The sequence below is a fragment of the Mus musculus genome, chromosome 14 (assembly GCF_000001635.26).
Source record: "Mus musculus strain C57BL/6J chromosome 14, GRCm38.p6 C57BL/6J".
Taxonomy (NCBI): domain Eukaryota; kingdom Metazoa; phylum Chordata; class Mammalia; order Rodentia; family Muridae; genus Mus; species Mus musculus.
In genome coordinates, this window is record NC_000080.6 from 26,257,790 (window position 1) to 26,276,681 (window position 18,892).

At 43.5% G+C, this 18,892-nt stretch overlaps 1 protein-coding gene across 7 annotated transcripts; it reads left to right on the forward strand.

The window, feature by feature from the left end:
* The first annotated feature begins 155 nt into the window (after window positions 1-155).
* Window positions 156-11,645, forward strand: Duxbl3 (double homeobox B-like 3). 7 transcript variants are annotated; one of them, XM_030247552.1, is made up of 7 exons: window positions 156-507; window positions 1,859-2,117; window positions 4,942-4,999; window positions 5,600-5,754; window positions 8,205-8,298; window positions 8,908-9,053; window positions 10,238-11,624. In XM_030247552.1, the coding sequence occupies exons 3-7, from the start codon at window positions 4,978-4,980 to the stop codon at window positions 10,871-10,873; spliced, it is 1,053 nt and encodes a 350-aa protein (XP_030103412.1). In that variant the 5' UTR covers window positions 156-507; window positions 1,859-2,117; window positions 4,942-4,977; the 3' UTR covers window positions 10,874-11,624. The 7 variants fall into 7 exon arrangements, with proteins under 7 accessions (XP_030103412.1, XP_030103411.1, XP_011243171.1 ...); XM_030247551.1 differs by lacking the exon at window positions 156-507 and adding an exon at window positions 514-1,270; XM_011244869.1 differs by lacking the exon at window positions 156-507 and adding an exon at window positions 514-1,270 and having other exon boundaries at window positions 1,859-1,924.
* Window positions 11,646-18,892: the final 7,247 nt, after the last annotated feature.

The window sequence follows — 18,892 nt, forward strand, 5'->3', positions numbered from 1 at the left end:
AGGCACCTGTTGAAAGCCTGTGGTTTGTTTATGCAGGGGGTTTTGCCTCAGTCAAGGGTGGGCTGTGAGCCATTAGCTTCCCCTCTTTGTGTCTTGACAGCTGCTGCTGGCCACAGTATGCTTTGTGGCCTGTGGACAGTGCAGCCTCCCAACCCACAGACGCTCACCCCTTAAATTTGTACAGCCAGAAATGACAGGGATGTCCTCGGAGTGCTTGATTTCTGCACTGGGTGGGGATGGCAAACTGTCTGCCTGGTTCGGGGCATGCAGCCCCAGCCCAGCAGCAAACATCCCTCTTGGAAGTGTCTGCCAGCTCTAGGATCACCGCGCTTTGTTTCATTACGAGCAAACCAGAGGCAACTCCAGAGGCCGAGGAATCCGCCAGCCAGGACTTGGATCTCTCTGTGTCTTTGCAGGGATCCGCTGTCTGTGGGGCCCTGCTCTCAGCACTCAGGGAGGGGGCGCCCCCGCTGAGCTCCCGCCGCTAAAACTTCCCAGCCGGCCCAGGTCCGACCCTCCCCCTTTGCATCTGCGTCTGGTAGCGGTCTGCCACTCTGGGTCTCTGGCAGAGTGGCCCCATGCTCTCTGACTTGCGACTGACTGTTCCTTGTTTTCAGAATCCCAGAGTAGCCAGTTCTTAAACAATAGGTCCTTTCACGGCTAGGCATCTGGTATAGCACTCCTGAAGTACCGGGTTGGGTAGGGGTTTGGATGCCGGGATTGGATGCAAGATTTCTTTTCCGCTGCTAACGGGCCCCACCGGAGGAGGCATTATCTCCCCTCCCCCCCACTGGATTAAGGCTTGCGAGTACTGTGGGTTTATCCTGCAGCTGGGGCTGCCAGTCTTTTGTCACCAAGGCTGACAGGCTTACGAGTGTTTGGGGCTCCAGCTCTTCTTTCCCCCTGCGGGGATTGGGACCGCAGATTGCTTCCTCCTGCCCTTGCCTTAGCCTTTCTATTTTCTCATCCTTTTTCATCTGTCCTGTCACCTCTTTCTGATGCTCTTTCTTCTTTTCTGTCCCGGGGATATGGTCTGTTCTTTGTTACCCTGACTCTTCTATCTCGGAGTTGAATGGAGGAAGCGTCCAATCCGCCATCTTACTCCAGAAAGCAAATATTTTCTCTTCTGATCCAGTGGGGAAGTGGGTATGTGGAGTGGGGAGAGGAGGAGATTTAGGAAGAGGATGAGGTAGTATCAGCGGGACACCAACTTGCTGCTGGAGAGATGTTTTCCACATCCTTCAGTTTCAGATGCGATTGCCCTAATTAGGTAATTTCTGCTGCCTGACTGAAACACCCAGGCTAGATCCCTGATTCCTGTAATTTGCAAATACTTAGGGGGGGACGAGGGGCTGCTGGGTCCTTCCTTGCTTTACCGGCTGGGTAGGATCCTGTGGGTCTAGATAGCATTTTTCCACGCACATATTTTTTCATTAGTTTAGTCACGTGGCTTTTTAAAAAAAGCTAACACTTATACACAGATATCTGTAACACATTTCATAAAGGTTAATTAATGCAATTGTTTGTACCTAGCTACAGTCTTTTTTGGTTTTGCTTTTGTTTTCTTAAATATTTTTTAAGTAGAAACAACAATGTATTTTATCATCCCAAGCCACAAGAATATATTTGTCGACCAAAAAAATATTTTTGACATACATGCATATGAAATGTGAGTTTTGGTTACAACCAATAGAAAATTGGCAATATTAAGTGGTCAGCAAGCAATTTTTAAAACATTAATGTCTGACTATAATGTAAAACATACTAGAAAACTCAGTGGTGGAATGGACCCCCTGTGGTGAATCCTTTGCTTTCCTAGGATTGGTGGAGATGTGTGATTGAATCATCACGTTTACAGGTTTTTACTCATCTAGGAGGCAAGCCTGGCACACCTGTGAGCAATTCTCTTGATTAGGTTAATAAGGTGAGAAGGCCCATTTTCAAAACTGGCTACTCCTTCCCCGGGACATGGTGCTTGGGGTCTGGACAGAACGGAGAACGGCTCTGAGCAGTGGCACCCTTGGCTGTCTTCCTCCTGACTTCGGAAACAATATGACCAGCTGCTTCAGGCTCCTGCTGCCTTGACATCCCTGCATGGTGGACTGTACCCTGAAACTGTGAGCCAAAATGAACTCTTCCTTTCTTAAATTGCTTGCGGCAGGGTAGTTTATCACAGCCAGAAACATAACTTTGTTTCTCAAATATCCTGAGCCTATTAGCCTTACTGAAGCACCAACTGTCTTTTTCTTCTTTAGCAGCAGAGACACCTGAAATTGCTTCTCACTAACAGTTTTACTCCAACTGCTGCTTTCAACAGAGGCACAATAGCCATGCAAACTTGGCATGTCTGTGTCTCTTCTTCTTCTTCTTCTTCTTCTTCTTCTTCTTCTTCTTCTTCTTCTTCTTCTTCTTCTTCTTCTTCTGATGTTTGTATTTATTTTATGTATGTGAATACTCTGTCACTCTCTTCAGACACACCAGAAGAGGCCATCAGATCCCATTACAGATGGTTGAGAGTCACCACGTGGTTGCTGGGAATTGAACTCAGGACCTCTGGAAAAAGTTAGTGCTCTTAACCACTGAGTCATCTCTTCAGTCTGCCTATGTCTCTTCTAAACTAGTCATAGGTATATATAAAAACAACAGCAAGATCATACATCTATCTTTCTTTTTCTTCTCTCTCTCTCTTTTTTTTTTTTTTGTTTTTGTTTTTTGTTTTTTGTTTTTTTTTTCAAGACAGGGTTTCTCGGGCTGGAGAGATGGCTCAGCGGGTAAGAGCACTGACTGCTCTTCCAAAGGTCATGAGTTCAAATCCCAGCAACCACATGGTGGCTCACAACCATCCTTAATAAGATCTGATGCCCTCTTCTGGTGTGTCTGAAGACAGCTACAGTGTACTTAGATATAATAATAAATAAATCTTTAAAAAAAAAAAAAAAGACAGGGTTTCTCTGTACAATAGCCCTGGAACTCACTCTGTAGACCAGGCTGGCCTTGAACTCAGAAATCCACCTGCCTTTGCCTCCCAAGTGCTAGGATTAAAGGTGTGCACCACCACTGCCCGGCCTATCTAACTTTCTATAAATCTCCCCTGAACACATTTACTCAGAAGGACAAGGCTCTTGGGTGAGGTTCATTCTTTTCTTACCATCTGTTGAATGTGATTATGTGAAGTTGTTTTTTATTCTTTCACTCATTCATGTATTCAAGTGTGTATGGGAGTGGGGCACATTCCTGCCTTGGCATATGTAGATGTCAGAGGATCTTGTGGGAGTTGCCTCTCTCCTTCTATAGGGTGTTCAGGAATTGAACTCAGATTGTCAGAACTTGGCAACAAGCACCTTTCCCTGCTCAGCCATCTCACTGGCCTGTGAGTTAATTGTTATTAATATACCTTGTACTAGATGAGAGTTAGATAGACAAGGTAATGGAAGAGTTTTTCAAGTCTGCATATAAGCATGCTCATAAAGCGCATGCATAGAATGTATACACACACACACACACACACACACACACACACACACACACACGTACATGTGTAGCAGCAGGACTGACTAGGAAAGGAGAGTGAAGCAGGCTGGATCTCGGCCAGAGCCGCCGTGCTGCTAGCTCCATTGTTGACCTTCTCCAGGTGACCTTCTTCAGCGTTACAATTTTCCCTTTCTACTTACTAGGTCAGTCCCACCCATACTGGACAGTCTGCTTTACTTAAAGTCACCTAGTTTTCCTCTTTAATCACGTCTGCCAAGTCCATTCGAGTGAGGCACACCTACACGGAGGGCAAGGGCAGAACAAAGACAGAAATGTGTTCTTGTAGAAGGTGGGAGAAAGTTGGAAACTAGGAAACATAGTGAGACACCTAATACATTACAGAATATGGCCAAGTTAGGGTAATTAGGAAAGAAAACAACCTGAAAGGAACAGGAGGTACCAGGACTGCAGCTCAGTGATAGAACACTTCCTTACCCAGCCTGTCTGAGTCTGGGTTCCAACCCAAGCACAGCAAACAATGAAGAGGAGGAGGAGGAGGAGGAGGAGGAGCAGGAGCAGGAGGAGCAGGAGCAGGAGGAGGAGGAGGAGCAGGAGCAGGAGGAGGAGGAGCAGGAGCAGGAGGAGGAGGAGGAGCAGGAGCAGGAGGAGCAGGAGGAGGAGGAGGAGGAGGAGGAGGAGGGGAGAGGATGGCGATGATGATTATAAAAATAAAATACAGGTACACTCTAGAGAGCTCAGAAGTAAAACCATATACAGAGAGGTGTTAGGGTAGATGCAAAATTACCCAGAAGAATCTGCACTCTTCCAACTTCAACTTCTCCTCTGTGGTAATTTCTTCAAATTCCTCCTAGGTGGCTGTGTTAGTCAAATTTTACATTGCTCTAACAAGTTCCCCAGAGAGACAGCTTAACGGAAGGGAGAAAGAATTCATTTCTTGTTCACTAGTTCAGAACTCTACCCATGATCACCAGGGTCCATTGCTGTGGGCCCCAGGTCAGGCAGAATATCATGGTAGTGAGTCTGAGCCTCAGAGAGCAAGACAGAGACAGGGAGAGAGAGACAGAAAGGGAGAGAGAGAGAGACAGAGAGAGAGAGAGAGCAGAGAGCACTGTCCTTTAAAGCCACATAGCCAACAACTCATCTGCTCCATCTGACTCCCCACAGTCACAGTCCATCATCTGTCAAGAGTCTTTTAAAACTTCAGTCCATCAAGGAGTTAAACCAGTGATTAGCTCAACTCTCTCATGATATAATCTTCTCTGGAAACCACCCCAGACACACCCAGAGGCGGGTTTCACTAATCTCCCAGGAACCTCTTAATCCAATCAAGTTGACTATCAAGATTTGCCACAGTGCTGCATATTTAATGAAAGGATTAAACAACCAACAGGTATTTAAGAAATGGGTGGGCCACTCTGGGCTCTACTACATCCTGTGTCTCTGTGACAGCTCTCTTGGGCCTCTTGGGATCCAGATGGCTGCAGCATGGAGCTGAGCTGCAGTACTGGTAAGTCTCCCTCCCTGCTGGTGCTTGTGGCTATGCCAAGGGCCTCCCTCCTTTGTTTCCTCAAACCTCAGGACTTTTACGTCACATATGATTACTATATTGTCTGAGAGCTGGTTTTTAGTGACAGTTTGGGTGGGTAAATGGACAAGTATTTTGAATTCTTGTAACTTACAGTTTACAATGACAGCTAGGGCTCTTACAAAGGAGACTTCCACTTAGAGTATTAAAAGTGGACACTGGATGAAGAGAATGAAACAACTAATGTTTAATTTTATGAAAATGTTTCATTCCAACATTCAACTTTTATATAAAATATGTACTTGTTTCATTAATTTGCATGTTTCTAGTTTCCATTACTCTCTGTATGTACTCTTGTGGATGTTCTGACATTTCCTGTGTTTAGTCTTATGTGATTATCATCCTCTCTGTAATGCATGTTTATGCTTGTGCATGTCCTTATTGTCATGACTTAAGACTATCCCTAAAGTCAAAATACATAGTCATCATTGACTGTCTGGGCTTTCTGCATGGAGCAGACAAAGCAGGCGTTCACGCCAGGAGACAGATCCTTCACACTTCCGTCTGCCTTCTCTTTGCTAGGCCTACTGGAAAAAGAAGCCCGGAGAAGGAGAATCATTCTAACCCAGAGTCAAAAGGACACTCTTCGTGTGTGGTTTGAAAAGAATCCCAATCCTGATCTAGCTACCAGAGGACATCTGGCTAAGGAACTCGGCATCTCTGAGTCTCAAATTATGGTAGGCATTAGGCCTCTTTCTCTCTCTGAGTCAGGTTAAAGAGCAAAGCTAGGCTAAGTTCTTCTGGGCAGTTCTCGTAAGAATGCTATATATTTTGCTAAGTTTATTCCATGTGCAATGGAAAGATAAAACAGAAGCTGTGCTTATGTCTTATGGAAGGAAATATGAGTGGTGAGCCTGTACAGAGGCAAAGGGATAGCCAGCTCATGGTTTCCCCATAGGAGATAATAAAGTCATTATCTTGAGAATTACAGAACTTAAGAAATTATGTCATCAGCAGAGTAATGCAGAGTCTTTCCTTGTTAGCGCCCAAGGAATAAAGTTGTCATACACCTGTGAGAAAACAGGGAACTCAAGATCTTATGAAAACTGCTGGTTTGTAGGCTAGTCCTTTTTTTCTCCTTTAATCTTTTCTCCTTTATTTATTAATACTTTTTAACTTATTCTGTGACAATGTCATAATCCTCTCTGAATCCTTTTTCTTATTTTTCTCCCAGTCCCTCATTTTTTTTCATTTTTCCTTCTTACTTTCATCTTTTCTTTTTTTCTCTGTATAGCCCTGGCTATCCTGGAACTCTCTGTGTAGAGCAGGCTGGCCTCTTACTCAGAGATCCTCCTGCCTCTGCCTCCTGAGTGTCAGGATTAAAGGTGTGTACCGTAGCTCTCTCTTCCTCTTTTCCTAAACCCTCTTCTCTTCCCCTCCCCGTCTTTGTCCTTCTGTGTAACCTGACAAGTTTGATTAGCGTTGTTTGCCTGTGTACAGGTATGGGGTTACTTACTGATTGGTCTTTAGACTGTCCTGGTATTTACATGATCAAGATCGCAGATTTGATAATCAAAGACGACCTAGAGGAGTGGAATGTACAGTTATATCACAAGGAGTGGCATTCAAACCAATGAGATAAACCTTTAATCCTTCAGAGGTGAGAAAAATGAAGTCCAGTTTTTAAATTTGGTGCACAGTGATTTGCCATAATGACTTTAGTCTTCTGAAATCCTGCAGAGAAGACAATTTTCTTATGTCCTGATAAGCTGTCCAGGTATGGGAGACAGTAGACACAAATAATGCTAATGAAATTGTTCTGTGTGGGCACACCTGGTGACTGGATGCCCAAGAGACTTAAACTAATGAAATTGTTCCATGTAGGCACACCTGGTGACTGGGTACCCGAGGGGCTTGAACTGATGGAAAAGTTCAGAATCATGGAGGATGTTGGTGGCTTCTGAGGACCTTTCTATCCACTCATTAGTTGGAAGCTTCCAGCTATTCATAAGGCTGTAATTTGAAAACTTACTTTGAATATCAAATCTGGAAAACATGAAGAGCTTTTGAGAACAAAGCTGGGACTTAGTAATTTAAGATTGCAAGGTCTATGGCTAACAACTCGGATGATAATGATTGTCTAAGGTTGTGAATGCTACAATGAATTATCAGGTTGTCCAAAGACTCAGACAACCAAATATTCAGAAATAACTAAAAGCAAAAACAAACAAAAACTACACATAGAAAATAATTTTAATTATAGTAATGAATATAGTTTTTAAAACGTATCTTTATTATTTTTAAGTGTGTGTGTGTGTTTTCATGTGTTCATGTGAGTACAAGTGTGGAAATAGACCAGAGGTGTCAGATGCCCTGGAGCTCAAGTTACGAGGAGTTGTTAGCTACCTGATATGGGTGCTGGGAATTGAACTCACATCCTCTGGAAGAACATTATGTGCTTGCGTATATTTCTAACTGTTGAGCCATCTATCTAGCCTGTGATAAGTCTTTTTGTTTGTTTGTTTGTTTTTGTTTTTGTTTTGTTTTCAAGACAGGGTTTCTGTGTGTAGCCTTGGCTGTCCTGGAACTCACTCTGTAGACCAGCCTGGCCTTGAACTCAGAAATCCGCCTGCCTCTGCCTCCCGAGTGCTGGGATTAAAGCTGGGGGCCACCACGCCCGGCTTGTGATAAATCTTAAAACTAGATGTTTACATTCGAGGCAGTCTTCTTATATCTGGCTTCCCCTAGAGTGAAATAATATAAGCTATAACCAGAAATTAGTGTTATTTGAACTGTTTTTTCTGTTGTCAATTCTTTCTTCCTATTTAGGAAATAATTTTCAAAGATTAAGTCCATGTGTACTGTATATTGTGAAATGATATTTGCTAGGAAGAGGGGCTTAGAAATGAGCAGTGGATACTTTACCTACTTAAAAAGTGTTTAGAGTGTGTGTGTGTGTGTGTGTGTGAGGGGATTGGGGGAGCAAGATGAAGAATGAATGTAGAGATTCTTGTTGATATTTTAGATAAACATAACAATAAAAACATGAGACTGAGTCTTCTTCTTCTGGACATGGTCTTGAGGGCAGATGCCCAATCCGTTTGTTTGGCTGATGTTCGGAGTGATCTACACTGAGCTGCATCCACTTCCTGGGTAACCCCTCTCCTTATTTTCTTTCTCCACATAGACTTGGTTTCAAAAGCATAGAAAAATACGGAAGCAAGCAGAGTTTGCATGCTGTTCTGAAGAAAGCCAAGAGCAGGAGCAGGATAAACCTAGAGGTGAGATCCACGAGTTCAAACCTAACTTTTCCATAGATTTCTTTGGGAGCGTAAGCAACTGCATGTTGTGGAGAGATATTCTGTAGAGGAAGCTCAGACTAGGGACCAAATATAGCATACACTGGGCTTCCCAGGATTAGAGATATAAACATTATCTCACTGGGTGTGGTAGCTATAATCCCTGCTTTGGGATCTGGAAGCTAGACGATCAAGGTTATCTCTGGCAATAGAGAGAGTTTGAGTCTAGTCTAGAGGAATGGTCTCTTAGCAAGAAACGATTCGCTGGGCAGTGGTGGCGCACACCTTTAATCCCAACACTTTCGAGGCAGAGGCAGGCGGATTTCTGAGTTCGAGGCCAGCCTGGTCTACAAAGTGAGTTCCAGGACAGCCAAGGCCATACAGAGAAACCCTGTTTTGACCCCGCCTCCCCAAAGAAACCATTCCCCCCTTTTATTTCCATTGTTGTTTATTAAGGCTGTGTCCTGTCACCTCTGGGGTTTCACGAAGCCATTATTTTTATGAACAATGTTCATTCAAAATGTTTTATTTTTTCAAGTTTGAATGTAAAAACTGATCTGCAAACCCTGTTGTGTGCTTATGTTGAATCAGTTAAAGAAGCTAGAAGGAGCAGAACGCACTTCACAAAGTTCCAGACTGATATTCTAATTGAAGCTTTTGAGAAGAATCGGTTCCCTGGGATTGTTACCAGGGAAAAACTGGCTCAACAAACAGGCATCCCAGAATCCAGGATTCATGTACGTTGTGCATCTCTCTGTCTCTGGCAGCCCACGTGTCCTTACCACAAGCCGCTTTTCTCCAGAGCTGTTGATGGACAAAGCCAGGCTACTCATGGTTGTCCCTGTGCTCTAGACACGGGATGTAAATACTTGGTGTTTCCAGCGACAGTCTGGAGAAACAGTCACATCAGACCTGCAGAATCATAGGAAATAGAGCAGTTAGGTGACAGTGTGTAAAGCCACTCTTGTTTCCAGAACACAGTCCTTGGAACTACTGTAAACTGAGCCCCAGAGGGCGAGGGTGCTACTCTGTGTCTTAGGATGTTAGTTAGCACCCAGACACCTCTAGGCATGGGATGCTACTCTGTGTCTTAGGATGCTACTCTAGGCATGGGATGCTACTCTGTGTCTTAGGATGCTACTCTAGGCATGGGATGCTACTCTGTGTCTTAGGATGCTACTTAGGGTGCTACTCTGTGTCTTAGGATGTTAGTTAGCACCCAGACACCTCAGCATCCTCCCAGCATGGGATGTCTGCTTACCTAGCCCTCACCTCACCTCTGACTGTAGTCTAAGAAATCTAGAACACAGCCTGCACTGAGAGTCCCCGTTCTGTGTGTATTATGGAGATGGGTGAACTTCTGAAGCATCCTTAGATAATCCTACCTTTGGATCAGTCATTGTGCTTCCATGCCCTCTGGGAGCTCCACCTTCTTAGGAGCCTCTTGGTAAGCAGAAATTCACCCTGCCTCTGAGAACTTGATTCCTCCATCAGTGCTGGGTATCAGATGGGTGGAGTCTAACTCTTCTACCTTTCCAACCGCAGTATTATTTCACCCATGACCATGTGCCATGGCTTACTTAATCTTGATTGTCAACTTAGTTAGATTGAGAAACACAGATCAGTCAAGCTCATCTCCAGGTGTTTCGGTGAGGTGAGGCAAGGCGAGATGTTCCTAGAGCTCCTTAGATCCCAAGAGCTCTGAGCTAATCACGTCGAGGAATCTGTTCAAAATCCAAATGGGTTATTGGGACGTGATGGAGATGTGGAAGGTAGACTCTACTGGGAGGAAATGAAGTTCCAAGAACCTGCATTGGAAGGGTTAGCCTGTGTCCCCTTATCTTTGCTTCTGTTTAGCAAACATAAGAGACAGGTGGAATCACTTCTGTTGTTCAGGACTCTTTTTGTGTGTGTGTTTTAGATATGGTTTCAGAACCGGAGAGCACGGCACCCAGACCCAGGACAGAACACTCAGAAAACTCCTCATCCACCCCAGAGCAGTCAGGGCCCTACCCAGAAAACTGTGGGTAAACTCGCTCCTTCCAAAACTCTCACCAGCAGCGCTTCAGTTATACTGCCTCTTTCTCCACCCCACACTCCAAATGGGCCTTTGGATCTCTCTAAGGGCCGTCAGAAGCAGTTACCAGGGACCACACTACTTCAGTCCTCCCAGGTTGTACAGCAAAGGAGTGATGATCAAAATCCCAATAAAGGTCACTTATCACCGACAACAACTCCAGGAGAGCAGGGCTTCCATTCTCAGCCTCCTTTACAGCTCCTAACCCAAAACAGAGGGCATAATCCCAGAGAGAGCGGTGGTTTGGCGGTACCGCGCTTAGAAGATTGTACTCAGGTCCCAGCTGTCAATCAACACTTCCGGAAACTAGACCAAAATGATTCCTCCTTTCTCCAACACTGGGACGAGTGGTTCGGATCCATGCTTGCTGAATGGATGCCTGACAAAGAATACTGGTCTGAGAAAGCTGAGCTGCATCCGTGGCAGGTGCAGCTGCGGCAGCTTGCCAGCGTGTCTCCTCAAGCACACCAAACTCCGTAGCAGTAGGTTTAAGCCTCAAGCCTTTTCCGTTCATTCCTCTTGAGCACAGGTTTTTCAGGAAAAGATCTCTTCCTTCGGCACCCAGGTCCCCACGTGGATTCCTGTGCATGGCTTGGAGAGCTTCTCAGGAGAGTGTTGGGTTCTTCACAGGGGAACGAGTACATCAGTGAGGACCTGCCCTCGGGCGTGAAATCAGTGGCTATACTGAAGAGTAGGCATGCAGAATTAGGGAACAAGATCAAGTTAGTATGTGCATAAACCACATGGACACAAAAAGGGGGCAATTATTTTTATTCTTAATTTATTCTTGAGATCTGATCTCACTGTTACTCTGGCTGGTCTTGAACTCCTGTGCTCAAGTCAATTTCCTGCCTCAGCCTCCTAAATAATCGGTGCTACAAATATATCCCTCCGGGTCCGTCTTGGTTTTAATTTTAATTATTTATTTATTTTTAATTCACGGTTTCATCTACCATCTGTTATGTTTCAAAGCTGAAGTGTCTCTCACAAATTCATGTTCTGAAATCTTGCCTCTCAGCCAATGGTGCTGTTTGAAATCTGTAGAGGTTTTAGGTGGGTCCTGACCGGCAGGTGCAGGCCAGGGTGGTACCTTGAAAGTTATACCCACCATGTGAACAGCATGCACCACGCGTTCCCAATGTGTAGACGGACTTATGTCCCCACGCCTCTCTGTGACAATGGGCTAAAACATTCTGACAAGAATCCAAATAAACACTCTCCTGTCACGTTGCTTCTGGTAGTTGTTTGGATCAGAGTGCGTTACCTTTACTGTTACTTACTGGTTACCAGCCTCCCAGTTCCTCAGTGTGCGGTACAGCAGCGGTAACTAGATGCTTACTCCTCACTGGTATCAAACTTCATAGTCACTTGAGTCACTTGAACAACCATAACAATGCCACAGGTGGAATGTCACAACTTGCAGAATATGTGTATTTTCACAGCTATAGAGGTGCCTACAGTTCTTGGGGTTCTTTACTGCTTGGGGATTTCTGAGTTCTTAGTCTCATGTAACTTTTGCTCTGTGCATTTTTAAAAATTATTTATTTATTTATTTTATGTATATGGGTATATTGTCACTGTCTTTGTCTCTTCCCGGCTTTTAAGGGTCCTTCACATCTGAGTTCTCTTGTTTTTTGTTTGTTTTGTTTTGTTTTTTTGAGACAGGGCTTCTCTGTATAGCCCTGGCTGTCCTGGCACTCACTCTGTAGACCAGGCTGGCCTCGAACTCAGAAATCCGCCTGCCTCTGCCTCCCAAGTGCTGGGATTAAAGGCATGCGCCACCACTGCCCGGCACATACGAGCTCTCTTAACACTGATTACATATTTGAAGATCTTATCTGTAGGTACAGTTCCTTTGCTGTTAAGACGTCAGCAAATGCTTGCCCCTTACTAAACACTACTGAACACTGTAACCTCCAGTTTTCTCTTTCCTTACCCTCTGCTAACCACAATTCTATTCTGTGTATATAGTGATGGGGGTGAGGGATAGGGAGTGTGATGGAGGCCAGAGGCCAAAGTCCAGTGCCTTCCTTTACCTCCAAGTAGAGAAATTGTTCTCTATTTTCAAAAGATATTTATTTTGTATGTATGTATGTATGTATGTATGTATGTATGTATGTATGTATGTATATGTGTCTGGGTGGTAGTAGTTATGGTCCCATGAAGGCAGGTGCCTGTGGAGGCCTGAAGTTTTAGATGCTCTGATTCGAGAACTGTGAGCCACTTGACAGGGATGTTGGAACCAAACTCAAGTTCTCTGGAAGAAGAGTATTTGCTTTTAACCACTGAGCCATTTCCCCAGCCAACCCACCTTATTTTGTGAGGCAGGGTCTCTTGCTGGACCTGGAGCTTGCTGGTTGAGAAACTGTTTGGTCAGGTAGCTCCGGGGATCTTCCTGACTCTGGTTTCCAGTGCTCGGGATACAGAGGCTTTGCCACCTGGCTTTTAAACTTAGGTTCTGGAGATCCAAAGTCAGTCCTCATGCTTGCATAGCAAGCACTTTACGGAGGGCACCAACTCCTCAGTCCCATTACTTGCTGCTTCTGTGAGGTACTACTCTAGGAACCCTGGGTAGATGGATTTGTACAATATTTGCTTTGGTAGATGGCTTATTTTTATTGTCATAATATCTTCAGGGTGTCTTATGTTGTGACTTGTGTTAGGATTTTCTTTTTTTTTTTTTTGAGGATAAATAATTTACATTATATGTGTATTCCATATTTTGCTTACCACCAATAGACATTGGGGCAGCTCCTACCTTTTAGACAAGGGTGATGATGTTACGGTGAATGACAGCATGCAGATAATAATTGAGATCCAATTCTTTTCATACTGTATAAAGTCCATCCTTCCAAGCGATTCTAGGTTGGGTCATGTTGATGGTCAGTACCAATTTCAGAGCTGGATCCTGATGTCTATTTAAGCTGTTATCCACGGTGACTCTGTTCCTTTCTTCTTCAACAGAGCACAAGGGCCATTTGTTTATATCTTCACTAATGCCTCTTCTTGTTGATTTGGAAGTGGCTGTTCTGAGGGGTGAGTGGTGGCAACTCATCTTCCATTTAACCTGGGGTCCTGTGATGGTGCTGTTAATCTCTCCATGTGGTTATCAGACTTCCTCGATACTTAAGAAAGTATTTGTTGAATTCTAAATACTTTTAAAATATACTATTTTTAATATTTATTTATTTGTTTTATGTATAAGTGGTTTGCCTTCATACATGTGCCTGGTGTCTTCATCAGATTCCCTGAAACTGTAGTTATAGACGGTTGTGAGCCATCATGTAGGTACTGGAACCTGGAAACATTACAGAAACAGTAAGTGCTCTTAATGACGGAGCCATCTCTTCAGTTCCCCTAACATTTTGTTCTTTGCACGATTAGCCTTGTTTAAGATACGATTTGCAAACATTTGCTACCATTCCATAACTTTGCTTTTTCTCTGTGCTGTGTGCTTTGCGGGGCATGAATTTTAGTTATGTGCCTGTGTGTTCATTCTTGCTGGAGATACCAGAGTACATGCTGAGTGTATACCCTATCACTGATACACCCCCTCAGCACAGACTTTTAATATTTGAAGTAGTCCCTCTTATCTGTTTTATTTTTATTGCCTATACTTCAAAACTATGGGCCAAACAGTGTCATGAATCTTCTTTTTCTGGTGCTTTGCGTTGCAAAATTAGATTTTTGACTTGAGTGAGGTCTTTTTTCTTCTCTTTTCTTTTTTCGAGACAGGGTTTCTTTGTGTATCCCTGGCTATCCTGGAGCTCACTCTGTAGACCAGTCTGGCCTTGAACTCAGAAATCCGCCTGCCTCTGCCTCCCAAGTGCCGGGATTAAAGGCATGCGCCACCACGCCCAGCTCTTTTTTTCTTTTTAACGTGTGATTTTTAACAAATATGCACACATGCATATGATAGTGGCACACTTACACAAAAGATGAGTTTGAGGGTGTTTCTATTACATGCTGATCTTTAAAACTGTGCAGTCATGTGCCTGCATGCCTCCGCGCCGTGTGCCTGCATGCCTCCGCGCGGTGTGCCTCCGCGCGGTGTGCCTGTGTGAGGAGCTGGTTCTGTTTCCTACTTTGGGTTATGGGGATTGAACGGTGGTGCTCAGGCTTTGGCTTGGTGAGTCATCTTTCTATATGCTGGCCTTGAGACTTTTAGTCTATTTTTTTTTTTTTTTTTTTTTTTTTTTTGGTTTTTCCAGACAGGGTTTCTCTGTATAACTCTGGCTGTCCTGGAACTCACTTTGTAGACCAGGCTGGCCTCGAACTCAGAAATCCACCTGCCTATGCCTCCCAAGTGCTGGGATTAAAGGCGTGCGCCACCATGCCCGGCCTATTTCTTTATTTAATGACTATGACTGCTCTATCTGCATGTATGCCTACGTGCTAAAAGAGCATCAGATCCCATTACAGATGGCTGTGAGGCACCGTATGGTTGCTGGAAATTGAACTCAGGACCTGTGGAAGCAGAGCCAGTGTTTTTAACCACTGAGCCATTTGCTCCTCTTCCTGACTGTAACTGAGATGAGATGCAGTCTCAGTGCACTTCTGGCTTGTGTTTCTTTAGTGACTTGTCAACTCTTGCTATTCTGTCCTGTATTTTTAGAGTCGGTTTCAGAAATTCCTTGCTTATATCTTCATAGCTTTACTTGTCTTTTCTCTGCTTGCTTTCTTGCAGTTAATAGCTTCAGTTTTTTTTTTTTTAATTAAAAAATTTTTTTGAGACAGGGTTTCTATGTGTAGTCCTGGCTATCCTGGAATTCATTCTGTATACCAGGCTGGCCTTGAACTCAGAGATCTGAGTGGTGGAATTAAAGGTCTAAGCCACCCCTGCCTGGATGAGCAGTCTTAAATTAAGTTTATATTAAAGTATTTGGTCCATTTGGGGTTGATTTTTGTACAGGATAAGATATGGGAATCCAGCCTGGCGTGGTGGCATACACCTTTAATCCCAGCACTAGGGAGGCAGAGACAGGCGAATTTCTGAGTTCGAGGCCAGCCTGGTCTACAAAGTGAGTTCCAGGACAGCCAGGGCTACACAGAGAAACCCTGTCTGGAAAAACCAAAAAAAAAAAAAAAAAAAAAAAAAAAAAGATATGGGAATCCAGTTCTAATCTTCTGTATGTGGACATCCCATATCCACTCACTAAGAAAGATTGTCTCTAATCTGTCTTTTTGGTAATGTTGTCAAGAATGTAATGGCTGCTGTTATGTGGGCTCACTTCTGGATCTTACAGTCCATTTGGTTTTGCATCTATTTTAAATTAATTAGAATTATTTATTCTGTACATTATATAATGGGAAATATGATATGCTGCAGATAATGGCTTTTAGGAATTTGTTTTTTCCACTATGTCGGTCTCAGAGATCAAAGGTTTCCAGTTGTGGCAGCAAATATATTCACCTGACAGGCTCCTGGGTCCTCTGTGTATTGTTATGACAGTTCATACTGCCTGTGTTATTCTGGCTCTGTAGTACCCTGAAGGCACGGATTGTAACACTTCCAGGATTGCTTTTTGCCCAAGATTACTTTGGCTGTCCAGGATCTTTTGTATTTCCATGTGAATTTTAGTATTGCTTTTCACTATTTTTGGAAGAAAGTTACTCGAATTTTGATGCAGCTCATCTCTCTCAGTAATACATCCCCTCAAACAATCTAAGTTTGCTGCTCTGTGGTTGAGGCAGGATTTTCCGTCTTCAACTTTTCTTCAACTCTGTTTGTTGGTGCTTTGTAGTTTTCTTTTCTTTTCTTTTCTTTTCTCTTCTTTTCTTTTCTGCTTTTTTTTTTCTTTTTCCAATTTTTTATTAGGTATTTTCTTTGTTTTTTGTTTTGTTTTTGTTTTGGTTTTTTGGTTTTTTTTTTCGAGACAGGGTTTCTCTGTGTAGCTCTGGCTGTCCTGGAACTCACTCTATAGACCAGGGTGGCCTCGAACTCAGATATCCGCCTGCCTCTGCCTCCCGAGTGCTGGGATTAAAGGCCTGCGCCACCACGCTTGGCAGGTATTTTCTTCATTTATATTTCAAATGCTATCCTGAAAGTCCCCCATACCCTCCCCCAACCCTGCTCCCCTACCCACCCATTCCCACTTTTTGGCCCTGGTGTTCCCCTGTACTAGAGGATATAAAGTTTGCAAGACCAGAGGGCCTCTCTTTCCAATGATGGCTGGCTAGGCCATCTTCTGCTACATATGCGGCTAGAGACATGAGCTCTAGGGGTACTCGTTAGTTCATATTGTTGTTCCACCTATAGGGTTGCAGATCCCTTTAGCTCCTTGGGTACTTTCTCTAGCTCCTCCATTGGGGGCCCTGTGTTCCATCCAATAGCTGACTGTGAGCATCCACTTCTGTGTTTGCCAGGCACTGGCATAGCCTCACAAGAGACAGATATATCAGGGTCCTTTCAGCAAAATCTTTTGTTTTGTTTTTTGGTTTTTCGAGACAGGGTTTCTCTGTGTAGTCCTGGCTGTCCTGGAACTCACTTTATAGACCAGGCTGGCCTTGAACTCAGAAATCCACCTGCCTCTGCCTTCCGAGTGCTGGGATTAAAGGCGTGCGCCACCACGCCTGGCTCAGCAAAATCTTGCTGGTGTGTCTGCATTTGTTGGCTGATTATGGGATGGATCCCTGGGTGCAGCAGTTTCTGGATGGTCCATCCTTTTGTCTCAGCTCCAAACTTTGTAATTCCTTCCATGGGTGTTTTGTTCCCAATTCTAAGAAGGGGTGAAGTGTCCACATTTTGGTCTTCATTCTTCTTGTTTACATGTGTTTTACAAATTGTATCTTGGGTAATTTAAGTTTCTGGGCTAATATCCACTTATCAGTGAATACATATCAAGTGAGTTCTTTTGTGATTGGGTTACCTCATTCAGGATGATATTCATTGTTTTTAATTGCTGAGTAGTACTCCATTGTGTAAATGTACCACATTTTCTGTATCCATTCCTCTGTTGAGGGACATATGAGTTCTTTCCAGGTTCTGGCTATTATAAATAAGGCTGCTATGAACATAGTGGAGCATGTGTCCTTATTACCAGTTGGAACATCTTCTGGATATATGCCCAGGAGACATATTGTGGGATCCTCCGGTAGTACTATGTCCAATTTTCTAAGGAACCGCCAGACTGATTTACAGAGTGGTTGTACAAGCTTGCAATCCCACCAATAATGGAGGAGTGTTCCTCTTTCTCCACATCCTCTCCAGCATCTGCTGTCACTTGAATTTTTTATCTTAGCCTTTCTGACTGGTGTGAGGTAGAATCTCAGGGTTGTTTTGATTTGCATTTCCCTGATGATTAAGGATGTTGAACATTTTTTCAGGTGGTTCTCAACCATTCAGTATTCCTCAGTTGAGAATTCTTTGTTTAGCTCTGTGCTCCATTTTTTTAATGGGGTTATTTGATTTTCTGAAGTCCACCTTCTTAAGTTCTTTTTATATATTAGATATTAGTCCCCTATTAGATTTAGGGTTGGTAAAGATCCTTTCCCAATCTGTTGGTGGCCTTTTTGTCTTATTGACGGTGTCTTTTGCCTTACAGAAGCTTTGCAATTTTATGAGGTCTCATCTGTCAATTCTCAATCTTACAGCACAAGCCATTGCTGTTCTATTCAGGAATTTTCCCCCTGTACCCATATCTTCAAGGCTTTTCTCCTCTATAAGTGTCAGTCTCTGGTTTTATGTGGAGTTCCTTGATCCACTTAGAGTTGACCTTAGTACAAGAAGATAAGAGTGGATCAATTGGCATTCTTCTACATGATAATCACCAGTTGTGCCAGCACCATTTGTTGAAAATGCTGTCTTTTTTTCTACTGGATGGTTTTAGCTCCCTTGTCAAAGATCAAGTGACCACAGGTGTGTGGGTTCATTTCTAGGTCTTTAATTCTATTCTATTGGTCTACCTGTCTGTCTATATACCAGTGCCATGCAGTTTTTAATCACTATTGCTCTGTAGTACAGCTTTAGGTCAGGCATGGTGATTCCACCATAGGTTCATATATTGTTAAGAATAGTTTTTGCTATCCTAGGTTTTTTGTTATTCCAGATGAATTTGCAAATTGCCCTTTCTAATTCCTTGAAGAATTGAATTGGAATTTTGATGGGGATTACATTGAATCTGTAGATTGCTTTTGGCAAGATAGCCATTTTTACTATATTGATCCTGCCAATCCATGAGCATGGGAAATCTTTCCATCTTCTGAGATCTTCTTTGATTTCTTTCTTCAGAGACTTGAAGTTCTTTTTTGTTTGTTTTGTTTTGCTTTGTTTTGTCTTTTCAAGTCAGGGCTTCTCTGTATAGCCCTGGCTGCCTGGAACTCACTTTGTAGACCAGGCTGGCCTCTAACTCAAAACCACTTAGAAGGAGACCTTTTGAATAGTGATTATCTGTGGATCCAGAGTATTGTTCTAATACAACCTGCCAATTCTTATCTGCGTGGAACAAATAATCAACCTGCATTTTATATAGTAGCACAATAATTTTTGTAGGCTCTTTG

What these genes read in the sequence shown, in the direction of transcription:
- Duxbl3 (XM_030247552.1), top strand. Translation starts at nt 4,978, where the DNA reads ATGGAGCTGAGCTGCAGTACTG. An exon ending in TCTCTGAGTCTCAAATTATG is followed by an intron (nt 5,755 to 8,204) that starts GTAGGCATTAGG and finishes TTCTCCACATAG; the next exon opens with ACTTGGTTTCAAAAGCATAG. An exon ending in GGAGCAGGATAAACCTAGAG is followed by an intron (nt 8,299 to 8,907) that starts GTGAGATCCACG and finishes ATGTTGAATCAG; the next exon opens with TTAAAGAAGCTAGAAGGAGC.